Source organism: Podarcis cretensis (assembly GCF_951804945.1).
Source record: "Podarcis cretensis genome assembly, chromosome: 9".
In the NCBI taxonomy this organism is placed as follows: domain Eukaryota; kingdom Metazoa; phylum Chordata; class Lepidosauria; order Squamata; family Lacertidae; genus Podarcis; species Podarcis cretensis.
Window position 1 is genome coordinate 62408025 of NC_137178.1, and position 16091 is coordinate 62424115.

Below are 16091 nucleotides of genomic sequence, written 5' to 3' on the forward strand. Positions count from 1 at the left end.
CCTTGATACCCCATGTTATCACCTCTCTCTCTCCTTATCACTGCGTTAAACATAAATGCTTACAATATTAACAGAATTTGATTTACCTCTGAAATCACATTCAGATAGCACCATGTAAATGACAGTAGGATCTAAGTCAGAAAACATTTCTGAAAGACTGCTGAAGAGTTCTTCTTTATCAATCCCATGCGGTGTTTGTAACATTGTTAGATCTACTGAAGGCGGTACCAAGTCGGCAGATGCAGCAGGTGTCGCTTCTGAGTTTATGCTCTTTCTTGATGGGCTCACACCAAGATTTTTCTTTTTCTTTGGCATTTTTTCCCCCCGAAATATATTTTCCCTCAAATTTTATTTCGTCTACATAACACTCTTTATGTCATGAGCAAGGCAGCATCATTTGTACACAGCACATATTCAGTTCGGAAACAATGAACCTAGAAGGAAGACAAGTATTTTCAAACATGTATTGAGTCACTTTTTTCCAAACTCTTTGGTGTACACCAAAGAAGTGACATTCTTTAATTTTTTTAAACTCTAAAGTCTAGTTCTAAACTGTAAGTGAAAAACATTTTATTGGCAAAGGCTGCTAACGCTCTTCATCCTATATATCAAGTTGTCAAAAGTCATAATAAAACACAATCTTAATAATAAACAAAATTCAAGAACATTTCAGACTCCAGAGTAGTGCCTAAATCTTGCATTGTATGGCAGATATTTTAAATTCAGGTCTTAGTAAGCATTCACAAAACTGCAAGCTTCACAGGATTATCCATAGTATCAATACTGTGACAACACATACTATATTAGTATAGCAAAACTATACTAAAGCACACATTAATTAGTATAGGGTACACAGAAAACAAGAGTGCTTTAGGAATTAAATGCAAATCTTGTCACAGTCCAACATAACAGTTTTAAAGGTGCAAATATTTACTCACTTTCAGGAGCATACCTTTAAATTTGCTAAAGATAAAATTAGCTGGTCCTCTATTTCCACATTTCATCAGTTTCGGATAAATTGCCAAAACAAAGTTAACACCAAGAAGCTACATCAGGCCACTCTTCTGTTTGAAACTCCTGTGTGTATCATCCAGTCCGGAGTTCTCTCCTTTTGTTCATGAAGGTTCATTAACCTGCAACAAGAAAAAATCAGGACGGCTCAGAATTCAGATGCAATTAAATTCAGAGCATACTGGTATATACAGAAGTGGATTTTTATTTAATTTTTTCCTTGCCAGGATGTGCTGTCACACACACCCTTCAATTCTGGGGAGCTTAGCTGCAGACAAATCAGTTGTTTATATTCAGCGGTGGAATGTTAACCATCTTCCTTCCAATAACTATCCCATATTAATTGTTTTTATGCATTGCTCTTCTCTGATAGCTACACGTAGGCCATATTTGTCCTAGACCAAACATTCTCATTCAAGAATATACCTTATTGCAATGGCATTCGGTCCTTCCATCGAGCTGAAACTACTATTTCAGACTCAACATTTCCTCTGACATGTGGCATATTTGGAGGGACATGAGAACTGCAGCAGCTAGAACACTTATGTGATCTGGACACTCAGATTACACAAGCAGCCTAATCATTTCTGGGCCCAATTAAAGGCTTTGAATGTTGAAACCCTGTATGGCTTGACCAAACTGCAGGAGGCAGTGGAAGACAGGAGTGCTTGGCGTGCTCTGGTCCATGGGGTCACGAAGAGTCGGACACGACTCGAGACCACATGGCTCGAGACCACGTTATTTGAAGGATAACCTACACATGCATAAGCCTGCCCAATCCACCAGTCAGAACCATTAGGCAAGCAGTTCCCTGGGACAGGGGTTTCTTAATAGTAGCTCCACACCTTTTGAACACCCTTTACAGACAAATACACATAGACTTATCATGGGTGGTCTTGAACAACCCTGACGACACATTAATTTAACCCTGCATTGTGCTGCACCTGAAAAAAGTGTTCCTGTGAATTGTGCTGCACCTGGAAAAAAATATTTAGCTACTGCTAATTTTTCTGTTTTTCATAACTGTATTTTTTATGAACTTTATAATTTTGTAAACTACCTTGTGAGAGCCCTGAAAGGCAGACTAAAACTTGTTAAATAATCAGTGAATCTACTTGTAGAGAGGTGTCTGCTTAACAGATTATGATGACTCATGCATAAGTGCAGCAAATTAAGAGTTCAGAGTTTTACCCTTGAGCCCACTTATACAGGTTTGTCTTAGCACCAACAGAACTCACTAAGTAATCCGTGTAAAACATTCTCACTCATTGCTGCTTTCCTAGCAGAAAAACCTATTATGAACTTTTCATCAAGCATGGCAGCTTAACAAAAGCACACAAGGTATCTGTGAATATAAACCTGGAAAATATAACTTAAGATCATGTCATAAAATAACCATGTTTTTTTCCACAGATGTTTCTGTTGCCCAAGAGTGTTTCCCCTACAACAAACACATAAATGTTTAGCTGATTTATAACTATGTAACATTAATAAAATGACTCTTGTTTTACAATGGCTTATTTGCTCAATAGATTATGGCTACCTCTCAGACGTTTGGGGAAGAGGAACAGATTATTCAAAACTTAATTTTAAAAAACAATGAGAAGGGAACTTTTGCATGTTTACATGACTAAGTGTTCAACTACCCCTCCTAAAAATTATTACCCAAGCTAGCATCAAGGGGGGGAACACTTTTTAAAAAGGTAAAACAATTTAAAGTAGGGCTCCTCTTCTCCATCTTTACAAGTCAGCTACATGAATCATCTGAGGACTTTAGTGTTTTAATTGCAACATGGTTATCTACCCAACCTGTCTGGCAACAAAATTAAAACCTGGTCTTAAATATGTCACCTGTTTTAAAAAAGGTCATTTGTTGCCTCCACATATTAATATCAGGAAACCAAATCTTTTTTGGTTGGGGGTTGTTATGCTTTTTGCTGAAACTCAGGATGAGCACGTGCTTATTTTAAGCTGTTACAAACTGTGCACTTACAATTGCACTGATTACTCATTAATTAATATACTTTTAAATATTGATAGTTTATTTTAGGATGATTTTTAAAATGTTATATAATAAAGTTATATAATAATGAATATTAATATTTTGACATTTATACCGCACCCATCTGGCTGGGTATTTTTTGAAATGATTTAGTAATTAATCGCTATTGTAAGGAATTATTGGTTGGAATTTATGTTCTGTTGTGAGCTCTGAGCATAATTAAATGGAAAAGCTGCATACAAATGAAAGTATTTCCGTAATAAATAAATTTGAAAAGAGCATTAAAGCTTACTACATGTTTCTCAAAATTTAAACAAAATAATAATGTGAGAGAGAAATACTCTTTGCGTTTTGATTTCCTTGTACTACAGTTCTAGCAATTAAAATTTAAAATGTCTTATACAGTACTGTAATTAGGTAGTTGTAATAACTTTTGGAGTTCTGTACACTTGCAAAAAAACCAAAAATAGTCAAGGCAACAGAACATAGCAACTCTTGGAATGATTTTTTTTTTCTTTCATTGCAGCCATGTTTCCAGCTTTTTATACACCTGCCTTTACACTGACAAGCAATTAGGGAAGAGGCGCTTGATCTCTGCTAAAATCCAGATCCCGAAAATGTATCTGCTGGTTTTATCATGGTCGAGCTCGGTCTATGAAAGACTAGGGGCTGGCAGAAAACTCTGAAGATGGGCCTCTGAAGTATTCGCACACCTTCAAATCTAAAAATAAATAAATGAGAATGCAAAACAAACCAACAAAACAAACACTTCTCCATGGGAAAGAGACACAGGCAGCCTCCCTTGCCACATCCCCGCGAATATTTCTCTTCCAGCAAAAAGGAGGAAGCCGCGGGGCCGAGGAACGGCGCGGCGAAAAGCGACGGCACTCTGCACACGCTCAGAGGCCATGAGTTCCGGAGCGAGCCCCGCTCCCGCCGCTGGGAAAAGGGGGGGGGGCAAAGGCGAGACAAAGCGAAGGGGGCTGAGGAGAAGCCGGGAGCCCCGCTCGCCGTCGAGGCATTTCCCCGGCCGGCCTCCAAAGGGGGCGGAAGGAGGCCCGAGGAAGGCGGCCGAGGGGGGCGAGCGGCCTGTTTTTTTCCCCCCTCAGACCCCCGCGCTCGATTTTACCTCACGGCCGCGGCGGCCGCCTCCGACCCTTTCGTCTCCGTGCCCGCGCTGCTCTCGGCCAGGCGCGAGTCGCGTAGGGATCCACAGGCTCGCGGGCTTGCTAGGCCTCGAAGCCGGGGACGCAGCGCCTCTCCAAGGCTGCTCCCGGGACTGCAGCTCGGGAGGAGCGGCGGCGGCGGCCGCGCGTCCAGGGCGGGCACAGGCGCTGCGAGGCAGGGGCGGCCTAGGCCTCACACCTGGCTACTTTCAGGAGGGGAAGTGTGAGGCGGCGGCGGCGGCAAGGAGGAGGCCTCGGGGCTTCCCCGTTAGAGAAAAACGCCGCTGCGTTTCGGAGCACCCAGGGAGGGAACCCCAGGGTCATCTAGTCCAACCCCGTGCGATGCAGGGGGCGGGGCTGGATCCTCTCCACTTCTTTCCCTCTTTGGCGATCCCTCCTAAGCCAAGAAAGATTGTCTTCCATGAACAAGGTTGTTTGCTTGTTTTTCAAAAAAAATTATTGGTTTTCACAATATTATAAACAAACAAACAAACATAAATCATAGCCTTATTGAAAATTACACTCATTAACATTGTTAAGTGATTTCCCCGCTTCCCCTTGGTTGAATTTCATTGCATATCCTTTTAACGGTTTTCTAAATCACAGTTCTTATAAAATTTAACATCCTTAGATCTTCACTTTATGAAATTAAACATATTAATTCATCGCTTAACATAAATAAAATCCTAAGCCAATTAAGTATCTGCAAGCTGTTTTCAGTTAATTTAACTTAACATATTTAACTAAGTAATCATTAAATTGAATCCACTCTTCCTGATACTCCTCCTCCTTCTGGTCGCGGACTTCTCCCTTTCGTTCTGAGTTCGAGCATCTTCAAAGCCCATGACACCTTTGGTAAAGGCTGTTCTCCAATTGGAGCTCTCGCAGGCCAGTGTTTCCCAGTTGTTGGTGATTATGCTACATTTTTTTAGATTTGCCTTGAGAGAGTTTTTAAACCTCTTTTGTTGACCACCAGCATTACACTTTCCATTTTTAAGTTCGGAATAGAGTACAGTGGTACCTCGGGATGCAAACAGGATCCGTTCTGGAGCTCCGTTCGCATCCTGAATGGAACGTAAGACGTGACGGCGCGTCTGCGCATGTCACGTTTTGCCGCTTCCGCGCCTGCATGTGATGTCATTTTGAGCGTCTGTGTGTGCACAAGCGGTGAAACCCGGAAGTAACGCGCTCCGTTACTTCCGGGTTGCCGCAGAGCGCAACCCGGAAGCGCTCAACCTGAAGCACATTCAACCCGAGGTATGACTGTACAGTGGTACCTCGGGTTACACACACTTCAGGTTACATACGCTTCAGGTTACAGACTCCGCTAACCCAGAAATAGTACCTCGGGTTAAGAACTTTGCTTCAGGATGAGAACAGAAATCGTGCTCCGGCAGTGCAGCAGCAGCAGGAGGTCCCATTAGCTAAAGTGCTGCTTCAGGTTAAGAACAGTTTCAGGTTAAGAACGGACCTCCGGAATGAATTAAGTTCTTAACCCGAGGTACCACTGTAATTGCTTTGGAAGACCATAATCAGGCATCCACACATGACCAGTCCAACAAAGTGGATGTTGAAAAATCATTGCTTCGATACTGATGATCTTTGTTTCTTCCAGTACACTGGCATTAGTTCGCCAGTCTTCCCAAGTGATGTGTAAAAAATTTTGGAGACACTGTTGATGGAATCTTTCGAGGAGTTGACGTTTATATGTGGTCCAGCCTCGGTTTGAAAACCCACCAAGGAAGGAGAGGCTGCCACCTCTCTTGTGGGAGTCTATACCATGGTCAAACCGCTCTTGCTGTCGGACAGTTCTTCCTGACTATTATTATTATTGAATTTATTTATTTATTTTTGAGGGTTTTTTTTAAATTTCAACAAAGTAATAATAATAAATAGATTTTTTAAAAAATGTGCGCCCCACCCCCGAGACCATTCCATTGGAACTATCCAACCTCCCAAAATTTCAATGCCTCTCGCGATGGTTTGACCCCTTTCCGTTTTAATGGGGCAAATTCTACAAATGCCTTCCGTATCTCTTCAAAGTCATTTCTCCTGCATATTCCCTGTCTTAACTTAATAGCACAGGTTAATTTATCGTGAATAGCTATATCCCACACCTCTTTGTACCATTCTTCCATTTTATATTCACCTTTCCCTTTCCACTTCCTAGTCCAGCATCCTATTCTCACAGTGGCCTGCGGGAAACCAGGATTTGAGCACATCAGCACTCTCCCCTCCTCTGGTTTCCAACTATTCAGAAGCATTACTGCCTCTGCTCAATGACTTCTGCTTGTGCAATGACTTCTCCTCCTCCTGCACCCCCCCAAAAAGCTCTGTGGGGTCAGGGATTGGGGTATTGCTCTGTCTGGCAAACTGGAGTCTACCAACTCCATCCAAGTGAGTGAGAATGCCCTCCCCCTTCTGTCCTGGCTTTTGGGAAAACCAGTTACCTGTACTCTTTAGATATGCAAAGAGATACTTAAGAGACTATCCAGGGACATTTACATAACAACTGGTTTGACTTCTTTTAGCAGTCTTCAGCAGAATCCAATCTCATAGCTACAAAATCACAGGACTGGAGGGCGTCCTGAGGACAATTCGGATGATCCTTCAATCCTATAACAATAAAAGCCATAAACAGAAAATAAAAAGCAACTCTAGAGTGCACCCAATAGCACAATCAGCAGTTTTATATGTAAATAAGATGTATCCATATACAAGTGTTTTACCTCTTAAGTAAGCACTGGGGAAACAACCATTTACTTCAGTGATGTCCAAACTTTTTTCAAAGAGGGCCAGATTTGGTGAAGTGAACATGCACCTTGTTGAGCTTTTTAATTTTGCCCCAGTTGTTGAGCTTTTTTTAGGATTGCTCCCCCGCAGAAATTGGGTTGGGTTTAACTTACATTTACAGTTAGGTGTTGAGGAGACAGAAAAGAGTAGTGACTGTGGTCAAACTTCAAGCTCTCCATTATTATTATTATTATTATTATTATTGGCATTTTCTTTCCTGGGCTGCTTCAACTCCTGAGACTCTACAGCAGCCTTTGTCAACCTGTTGCCCTAGCCTAGATGATGGAGACTACAAGATGCAGCAGCAGCAGCAGCAACAGATAGTATGAGAACTGAGGCATGATTTGATGAAGTGAACATGTGCAAGGCCCGACCATTTTACCTGACATTCTTAGAATCATTAAAATTAAATGCAAAGTTTATTGCAAATGGCATACTTTTCATTTCGTCATATGGATGACTCTGCTTTCATATCTGAAGGTCAGATGAAAAATAAATCCAGAAAGCTGAAATATGTCAGGAACATTGTAAAGAACATTACACAGTAATAAAGATTGTCTGTCAACTTTTAAGTTCACAACATATGAACAGGAACATAACACCAGGTATACTTGTTGTGTCCAAATATATTTATACCTACTCCACTTGTGGCCCCTCCCCATCCCCCACCCTCAAAACTAGAAGAAAATCTGGGCTCAACCGAATCTGGGCTCATGGTTTGTCTTGCTCCAAACAAATCACAAACATGGTTTGTCCCTGGCTTACTACTTAAGGTTTGTTTGGAGGAAACAAGCTTTGGTTTGGACATCACACTAAGCCAAACCATGGCTTAGCTTTGGGTAACAACACAGCAGCAAAAACAGGAAAGGAACAAAGCAGCCAAGTTTTGTTTCCTGAGTACCCTTTTGCCTCCTCATTCACACTTACAGATAGGTGTTGGTCTGCCATAGTCAAAACAAAATAAAAAAATTCCTTCCAGTAGCACCTTAAAGACCAACCAAGTTAGTTCTTGGTATGAGCTTTCGTGTAGGAGAACACTTCAATCTCCCAGGACATTCTATACAAGATCTCAAAGTAGCTGTTCTATTACAAAGGAATTTCAGAAATAGACTGGAAAGAGAAGCTGCTGAATTGCAACTTATTACCAAACTTAAAACCATGGAGAGACCTGGTCTGAACAAAGACATTGGATTCTTATCTCATTATACATGACAAAGCCATTTTTCACCTTCTCACCCCTTGCTTTTTCCTGTAATACCTATTGCAGTCGTTAAGAGTCGTCAACAGGCTCATCACAGCTATCTGCCAATCACCCAATCCTACCACCCTTCTGAGTAATACCCCTCCCCACCTTCTCACTATATAGAAGGGTCTGGTGACTTCTGTTTCAGTGTATCTGAAGAAGTGTGCATGCACACGAAAGCTCATACCAAGAACTAACTTAGTTGGTCTTTAAGGTGCTACTGGAAGGAATTTTTTTATTTTGCATTCACACTTAACTATACTTTGGTTTAGTGTGCCATGTAAACTAGGCCAGTATGTATTTTAGCTGTGTGACTTTATGCTGTTTGCTTTGTAAACCACTTAGGTTTTTTTTTATATTAAGCAGTCTATAAATTGATTGAATAAATAAGGATTAAATAACCCACAACAGAGTTTCCTTTCAAAATCCTAATTTATTTGTAGGCATTGGGATTATTCATTCTGGTCTGCTGATTGTCCTGCTTCAAAACAGAGCAAAGGAATGGAATAAGTGGCATTCTTGTACAATTTAATTATAAAAGGCTACAATCATTTAATGCATAAAATGAATTAATATTCAGTTGAACTAATAAACTCTTTCCCTCATTAAATACAAAAAATTATTCAACAGCAGTATTAATCCACTCTTGTTCCCCTCATCACCAGCTTGTAAATCATTCATGGACAAATAATGTACTAATCCACACCAAAAACGTTTTTTAATCAAATATATTCACATAATCAATCTTCTCTTTGTCTTGCCAATTAGATTTTTAATCAGTTTAAGAATGAAGAAGGAACTTCACATACACACATCCCACCGTTGCAGTTACAGCTATTTCTCTTCCTATCAAGAGATTGTCATTTCCAAAGCTGCTCCTGGCAAACAGAAAACAAGTAATAGACAGATTGGATTTATTTTCTGTAAGGTTTGTGTGCTATGAACGTTCAATAGAATTTACTGTAAGAAAAAAACAACATGTGTGAAAACCATATTTTAAAATCAGAACGTGAATAAGAGATAAACTGCAGGCTGGTCAGTTACATGTCGCATGACACAAAATTGTGCTGCAAAACAAATCGAGGAAGTTACATTATTCCCTCCCAATGTGGTTATCTCCATAGATTTCATAAGATAGCGTGAAGGGGAAATGTTTTAAGGAGTAGCTATTAAAATGAAAGCCAATATGAGCCCTGGTGGTAGTGTTTTTTTAAACACACAAACTTGAGCTTACGTAAAAAAAGAGACAAGCATCGCAGTTTGGAAGATGAGTGGGTAAATGAGTTCTTGGTGTTTGGGGTGAATCTTTTAGATTTAATGTTGCCATAATGAAGATGAGAAGAGAGTTTGCATCTGATGGTCCTTGTGTTTGTATTATTGTTATGTTACCTGTTGTCAGTAGTTTAGATGTGTTAAATCTTCAGACCACTGACTAATGAATGGTGAGTGTTTGTCCTTCCAAGCTGGAAGTATGTTCATTTGCAACCATGAGGGCTTACATACGGGATCCACTTTTGCTGTCCATCTGTTGGTCCCCACTTCACAGGAATATAGTTTAAAAGTACGTGAACATCTGAAAATAAGAATTTTTACAAAACAAAGTTAGTATGGACAATTTCTGACCAAAAGGGAGACACGAACATAACATACTCATATAATACACATTATCATCATTACATTGTCAGCGTCCATCTGAACAAGCCAGCTCCTCCCTATAAAAACACTGGATTCCAAGATGCCCCAAATCAGTCGCAATCTTAAATCTAAAAGGGAAATTACATACAGATCCTAAATAAACTCTCCATTAGTAAGTGTTCCATACAACCTAATTCCCCACTCAGTTTGTATCCAGATTGAAAATCACAGTTTAGAGCGGCCCAGATGTGGTGCCACAATTTCACTTTCAAAGGATCAGAGTGAAGGCAATCATGTAGACAACTCACTGAAACTTCAGGAAGGAATTGACTTTATGGATCTTCAAGAAACTATTCGAAATTCTAACCTTTGGAATTCAATTTTGCTAGTTTGTTTGGCTTTGATCTTTGATGCTTCAAATCTTTATATCCACTCCTTTTGTGTGCATAAAATATAATGCGAGTTTCAAAATGATGCACATCTATAGGTTTTGAATACTGAATTCCTTTCCCCCCTACACATTTTTTTTTTTTTAAATTATACTTTTCAAGTTTATACATTACACTAATTTTATAGATTTCACTAATTTTACAATCTTTTTGACATTTTGACATTTCAAAACTTGACTTCCTTCCCCCTCTTTCTGCGGTTCCTTAAATGTATTTTTAATATCTTCTGCATATCCAAATTAACTTAATTTGCTCATTTACTCATCTTCTTTAAATATATACTCTTATGAAACTGCAGGTTATTACAATAATCCTGCCAATGTTTTTATCCATTTACAATTTATCTGTAAATATTCAATAAACCATTTCCATTCTTTTATATATAAAAAAGTTATCTTGATTTCTTATTCTTCCAGTAATTTTCGCTATTTCTGCATATTCCATAAGTTTTTGTATCCATACTTCCTTTGCTGGACTTCTGCTTCTTTCCATTTTGGGGTAAGTAACATTCTTGCCTGAATACTGAGTTCATTTTATTATGCCTCCATCTCCCTCAGTGTATTCAACTGGGTGTATATAGAGGTATATAGTGCATACACCTATAGGGGTATATTCAGCTACAGTACTTTATACTCAGAATAGCTGCATTCAAATGGATGGGCCCATGATGCCTCTCCATTTCAATGGGTCTGCTCTAGACTAGCCCTAGCATTGGACACAAGCAATAATGTCGCATTTGCAGAGGCAATTGGATGGTCCTCCAACTTGAACATGATTCAGCGGTTTACTCCGGAATAAATCCCACTGAGCTCCACAGGGACACACACACTCTGCACATAACATATTGCAGCAGCCTTAAAAACAAAACAAAACAAAACAAAACACAAGAAAGCCGCTTTCAGGAGAGAAAAAGGCCAGATCCTGCTCAGCTGACCCCAACTAAGGGAGAGCATATATAGCAGCGACACTCGGAAACATAGCGTGTCAGAGATGCTTTCACAACCTTGTTTAAAGTGCATTTTGGGGGTAAAAAGGAGGCACACTTGAAAATAACTTTTTCTAAAACCTGAAGCCTTTATTTTAGGAATCCAAGGTGCTGAAATCACAAGTGAGCAGAAAAGACTATTCATGTATGCAACCACAGATGTTATTGGCCCAGAGATGGAAAGAAGATAAAGGCCCGGACCAGAGAAGAATGGCAGATCAAGTTGATGGATGATGCCGAAATGGCAATAATGACCGGAAGAATCAAAAATCAGGAAGACCAAAATTTTAAAAAGGAGGGGGGAAATTAAGAGATTATCTTGAAATTAATTTGAATCAGGAGACAAACTTGAAAGTGGTATGGGATGCAAGTAAGGAGTGATGAGGGGCTTTTTCATCCAACAAAATACCAGTACATATCAAAAGAAAGAAAAGAGAGTTGAGAAAGCAGCAACTTTTACAAGAAACAAAATGTTAATAAGGAATGGGGAAAGTTTATAATTTATCTTAAAAACCATCGTAAACAGGTAAAACCGTTAGTGGGATTGGAGCACTTGTGAATTTTGGACGTAAGGGGAGATGTCAAAGATTCGGATCATCATAAAAGATGTGAGGGGAACTGATTAACAAGAGGACCCACAAAGGGAAGGAGGAGATTATTTGGAATCTTGTATGTATGTTGGATATGTGATTGTAAGACTTTAATCTGAAAACCAAATAAATAAATTTATATATATCTAAAAAGAGAGGCGCACTTGGCCCCTCCAGCTATTCCGACAGGGCTGCGGGCCGCCTCCCGGCAGCGCCTGGTTTTGGCGCCAAACGAGTTGCCTCAGCCCTCGGCGCCAGCGCGCGCGCGCACGACCCGGGAGCAGCCGCCGAGACCCGTGAGGGCAAACCGGTCGTCGGGATGGGACTTCGGCGGGTAGGTACAGGCAGAGCCGCACACCTTTGGGCCCCCTCAGGCTCCGCGGAAACGCGAGGCGGCTTTCGGAGAAGCCGGCATAGTGGGGACGGCGGCGGCGGCGGCGGCGGCGACTCTCCTCCCCCGCCTCCTTCCTGGGCTGCTCTTCCTCAGGCCGGCCAGGGAGCGGCGCTGCTTCCCCGCGGGCGAGGCGGGCGAGCCAGGCGCACGCTCTGCCCGAGCCCTCCTTCCCTGAGAGCCTGAGCAGCCGCCGCCGCCGCCGGGACTGAGGCCGCCGCTGCTGCTGCCGCCGCCGCGGTGGGGGGAGGGAAGGCGAGCGAGTCGCCGAGGCAGGGCGCCGGCCGTCGTCGTCGTCGTCTTCGGAGCGAGAGCGGCAGCCCCTTCCCGCGCCTCCCTCCACGGCTCCAGCCGCCCCCGGAGGCCGCTCGATGCTGCACCTTCCGGAGCTGCATGAGGTAAAAAAAAAAAAAAAGGCGGGCGGGCGAGCCAGAGAGCGAGGCGGCCGCCCCTGGGGTCCGGGTCTCTTGTTGCTGCTGCCGCTGCCGCCGCTTGCTCGCCGCCTTCCTCCCCGGCTCTCCCCGCCGGCGTGGCGCGTTTCGGCCAGCCGGGAAGACCCTCTGGGCCGGAGCCGGGCGTTCACACGAGGCGAGGGGCTGCAGGAGGGGGTCCTGAGGTGGAAGTTGAGAGAAGTGGATGGAGAGTGGCCTGCGCCCTCCCCTGAGGGAAGCGGCGCCGTCCCTGAGGCGGGGAGGCCAGGCCCGGCCAGGGAGGGGAAGAGTTTTCAGATTTGGCTGGGCGGGGGAGATATGGGGTGGCCGGCTGGGGCTGCGTTGTTTTCGGGGTCCCCCCTCCGCCTGACTCGCTTTCCTCCTCCTCCTCCTCCCCCCCTCCTCCGGTCGGCTTCCCCGTCTCCTGATAGTTTTGAGGCCTAACAGTTTAGGCCTCGCCTCCTGGCTTCGGTGGAAGAAGTGCCTGTCTCGGGATCGGCTCTATTTCTCTCTCCTCTCCGCAGACCCGTTTCTCGCCCGGGCGCGGGAGGGATCTTTCCATCTTTTCTTTATTTTTTATTTTTATAAAAAAATGTTAACATTTCATTGTGAACCGCGAGGCAGCCAAAGTAATCGTGTTGGGCTTCGGAGCAGCCGCCCAATGAAAGGGGAAGGGAGGGAGAGCGCCGGGCTGGACCTGGCGTGAGGATCCGGGGAGACCCCCGGTCCTGCGGACTTTAAGCCCTGGGCCTCGCCGCTGCGAAAGACAGGGGCCTTCTTTTGAATCGAGGTTTAGAAATGGGGGAGGGAAGGGGAAAAAAGGTTCGGAAAGTCGCCTCTATTCCGCTGAACTTTTGTTTTCTGACCGATAGGGGCCGGTAGAGGACTGTGGAGAAGGAAACTTTATAACCAGCAGCACTAGGATGGATTTCCCATCCACCCAACCAAAGCCTCCTGCTGACGGCAAAATCATCTTCTACCCTCCTGGAGTTAAGGAGATCACAGATAAAATAACGAACGATGAAGTAGTCAAACGTTTGAAGGTAAGATGTTGTTCTTCGTTTTAAAATACGCCCTTCATCAGGTTTTCTTCTGCGCTCTTCCCATTGCTCTTTCTCCCACCCATTGTCTTATTGGCTTGGAGCAAGTGAAAGGTTTCAGATGTTATTGTCACAGTGATTCATCTTGCTTTGTCGCTTAAGGATTGCGCTCTTGTTTTACTCTTGTATCTGCAGCTTTACTTTCATTTTCAAGAGTGTTGTGGGATGCCAGTATAATTTTTTTGAGATAGGACGCTTATGATCCTTAAAGCTAGTTGAAAAATCTCTAAAGTTTAAAGGCGGGAGAAGACTGTTTATATAACTTTTAAGAACTCTTGTTCTATTTTTTTCAGAAATGTGGCATAGCTCAAGCATTGCTTGATTGACAAGCTGTTACATAAAATTATTTCTAGTTCCTGCTGATTGTAAAATAGCTGTTATTTCACAAAGTCACTATAATCTTTTGAGATGCTGATGGGATATGTTTAGAAATGCTTTATATGTTGTCACATCTAAGGAAGTAATTGCTGAATGTAGATGTTCTTGAATCATATATTGGGGCTGCACAGATCTCTTCACAGCCTTGCCAATGACAGCTACTCTTCCCAAAGTTTCTGATCAGTTGCAGTTAATATTGGGAAGGGGAACAATGAATCTTCCTGCTTATTTTTGTAGAGTCCCCCCCCCTTCCTTCTGCAAAAGCCTGTGTGGTGTTGGGATGTCACACACTTCACTAAAGGGAGTGGGAAGTGAGGGTGAGATCATTCATTGAAAGGCTACAGGAAAGATCATTGATGGACTCCCATAGGAATGTTGGTAAGGTAGCAGGGTCTTGGTTCTTATGTCAACCAGGATGCAATCCAGTGGAGCCTTTAGCTCCAGTGAAGAGGGATGCATGGGCTTGGTTATCTAGGCAGCTGGACATGTAAACATTCTGCTTCCCTAAGAAGGGAAAGAGACAGTGGTTTGGGAAACTTTCAGGCATTAGGGTTCTGGGAAGGCAACATGTCAGTTTCATTAACACACTGTGAGTAGATTTATTTATTTATTGTAGTTTTAATGTGAGTCTGTCCTTACATTGCAACAGTGAAAGACTGCAATAGCCAGAAGAAACAAACACTGTGTATATTATGTCATCATGGTAAAGTCTCCCTTTGCGCAGTTGTCTGGTCAGGATTTTGGTAGTAGTTCATGTATATCCAAGTGCTGTCATAGTTAATACTATATTATAGTTAATACTATATTAGAAGGAAACCAATATGCTTCACCCCGGCACCATCATTTGAAGTTTTGCCTGCATTCTGTTTTGCCCATACTGTATTCTGAAAAGTTTTGAGAGAGCTGCCAATGAGGTATTTTAATAGTGCTAGTGGCAAACAGAAGAGAAAACACTATCTTGTCATTAGTTACAGATTACATGGACAGTGAAATGTGTAGTTTGTATGTTTCAGTTTGGTTTTAATTAATCCCAAATAAGTATATTTCAAAATAGAAACCATGGGTCTGTCCTGGCCGTCTTAAACAATTAAATTAACTAGTAACAGAATAGTCTGCAAAGCTGGAGCAAATACAGATGCTTAAAATGACAGTTGGTCTTACATTCATATTGTAGCTATTGTTTATCAGTATCTTCTGTTAATGTTGTAGTTGGACACTTTAACTAGGTAGCATTACTGTGCTTGCATGTCTCTAGAAAGTGGCCCTGAAGTTTAGCTCTTGTATCATCTTGTTGCTAATGCTAATCCTCTTCCACACTTCAACAGTTTACAGTATCTTTGGCATGTTGTCTGGTTTCCATACTAATTTTGGACAAGTGAGGGAGTTTTCTGGTGAAGTTAAAGTGTTTCTATATCTTTCCCCTACATGTCCAGGTTCAGCCAATAATTCTGAAGTTTAATTTAGACTGGAAATGAGCCATGGCAAGCCTTGGCTGACTTGCTTTCTCTCTGTTCTGCCCTTCCTTTGCACATAAGAGGAGAGTGGAAGCTGCAGGTGGAGAGCCAATATGTTGTGGTGGTTAATGTGTCATATTTGGGCTAGGTTCAAATTCCCACTCAGACCTTGGGTCAGCCAGTCTCACTCAGTCTAACCTAATTCAGAATGTTGTTATGAGGATAAAACTTTGATCTCCTTGAAGAAAAGTTAGTTTATTAAATGAAACAATAAATAAACATAGCTCAGTTGGTAGAGCATGAGACTCTTAATATCAGAGTCGGGGGTTCGATCCCCATGTTGGGCAAAAGATTCTTGCAGTTGTCACTTCCAACTCTAAAATTCTTTGATTCAGTTTAGTAATTTCACATGGCAGTTTCCCTTTGCAGTTTCTTGAAAGAGAATGGTAATAGATTCAGGTAG

The 16091-nt window shown here is 42.2% G+C and overlaps 2 protein-coding genes across 3 annotated transcripts in view; one reads left to right on the forward strand and one right to left on the reverse strand.

Moving 5' to 3' along the window:
• N4BP2 (NEDD4 binding protein 2) overlaps nucleotides 1-4279 on the reverse strand; it is a 30351-nt gene extending 26072 nt beyond the window's left edge. The window contains exons 1-3 of one of the 2 annotated variants that reach the window (XM_079989590.1): nucleotides 4143-4279; nucleotides 953-1133; nucleotides 87-434 (exon numbers count right to left, since the gene is read on the reverse strand). In XM_079989590.1, coding sequence (XP_079845716.1) covers nucleotides 87-315 — 229 coding nt within the window. In that variant the 5' untranslated portion in view covers nucleotides 316-434; nucleotides 953-1133; nucleotides 4143-4279. Of the gene's footprint in view, nucleotides 1-86; nucleotides 435-938; nucleotides 1134-4142 lie in introns of both variants that reach the window. The other variant, XM_079989591.1, reaches the window with a different exon arrangement.
• An 8207-nt stretch (nucleotides 4280-12486) lies between these two features.
• PDS5A (PDS5 cohesin associated factor A) overlaps nucleotides 12487-16091 on the forward strand; it is a 53001-nt gene continuing 49396 nt past the window's right edge. The window contains 2 exon segments of the mRNA XM_079990401.1: nucleotides 12487-12663; nucleotides 13569-13739. Coding sequence (XP_079846527.1) covers nucleotides 12637-12663; nucleotides 13569-13739 — 198 coding nt within the window. The 5' untranslated portion in view covers nucleotides 12487-12636.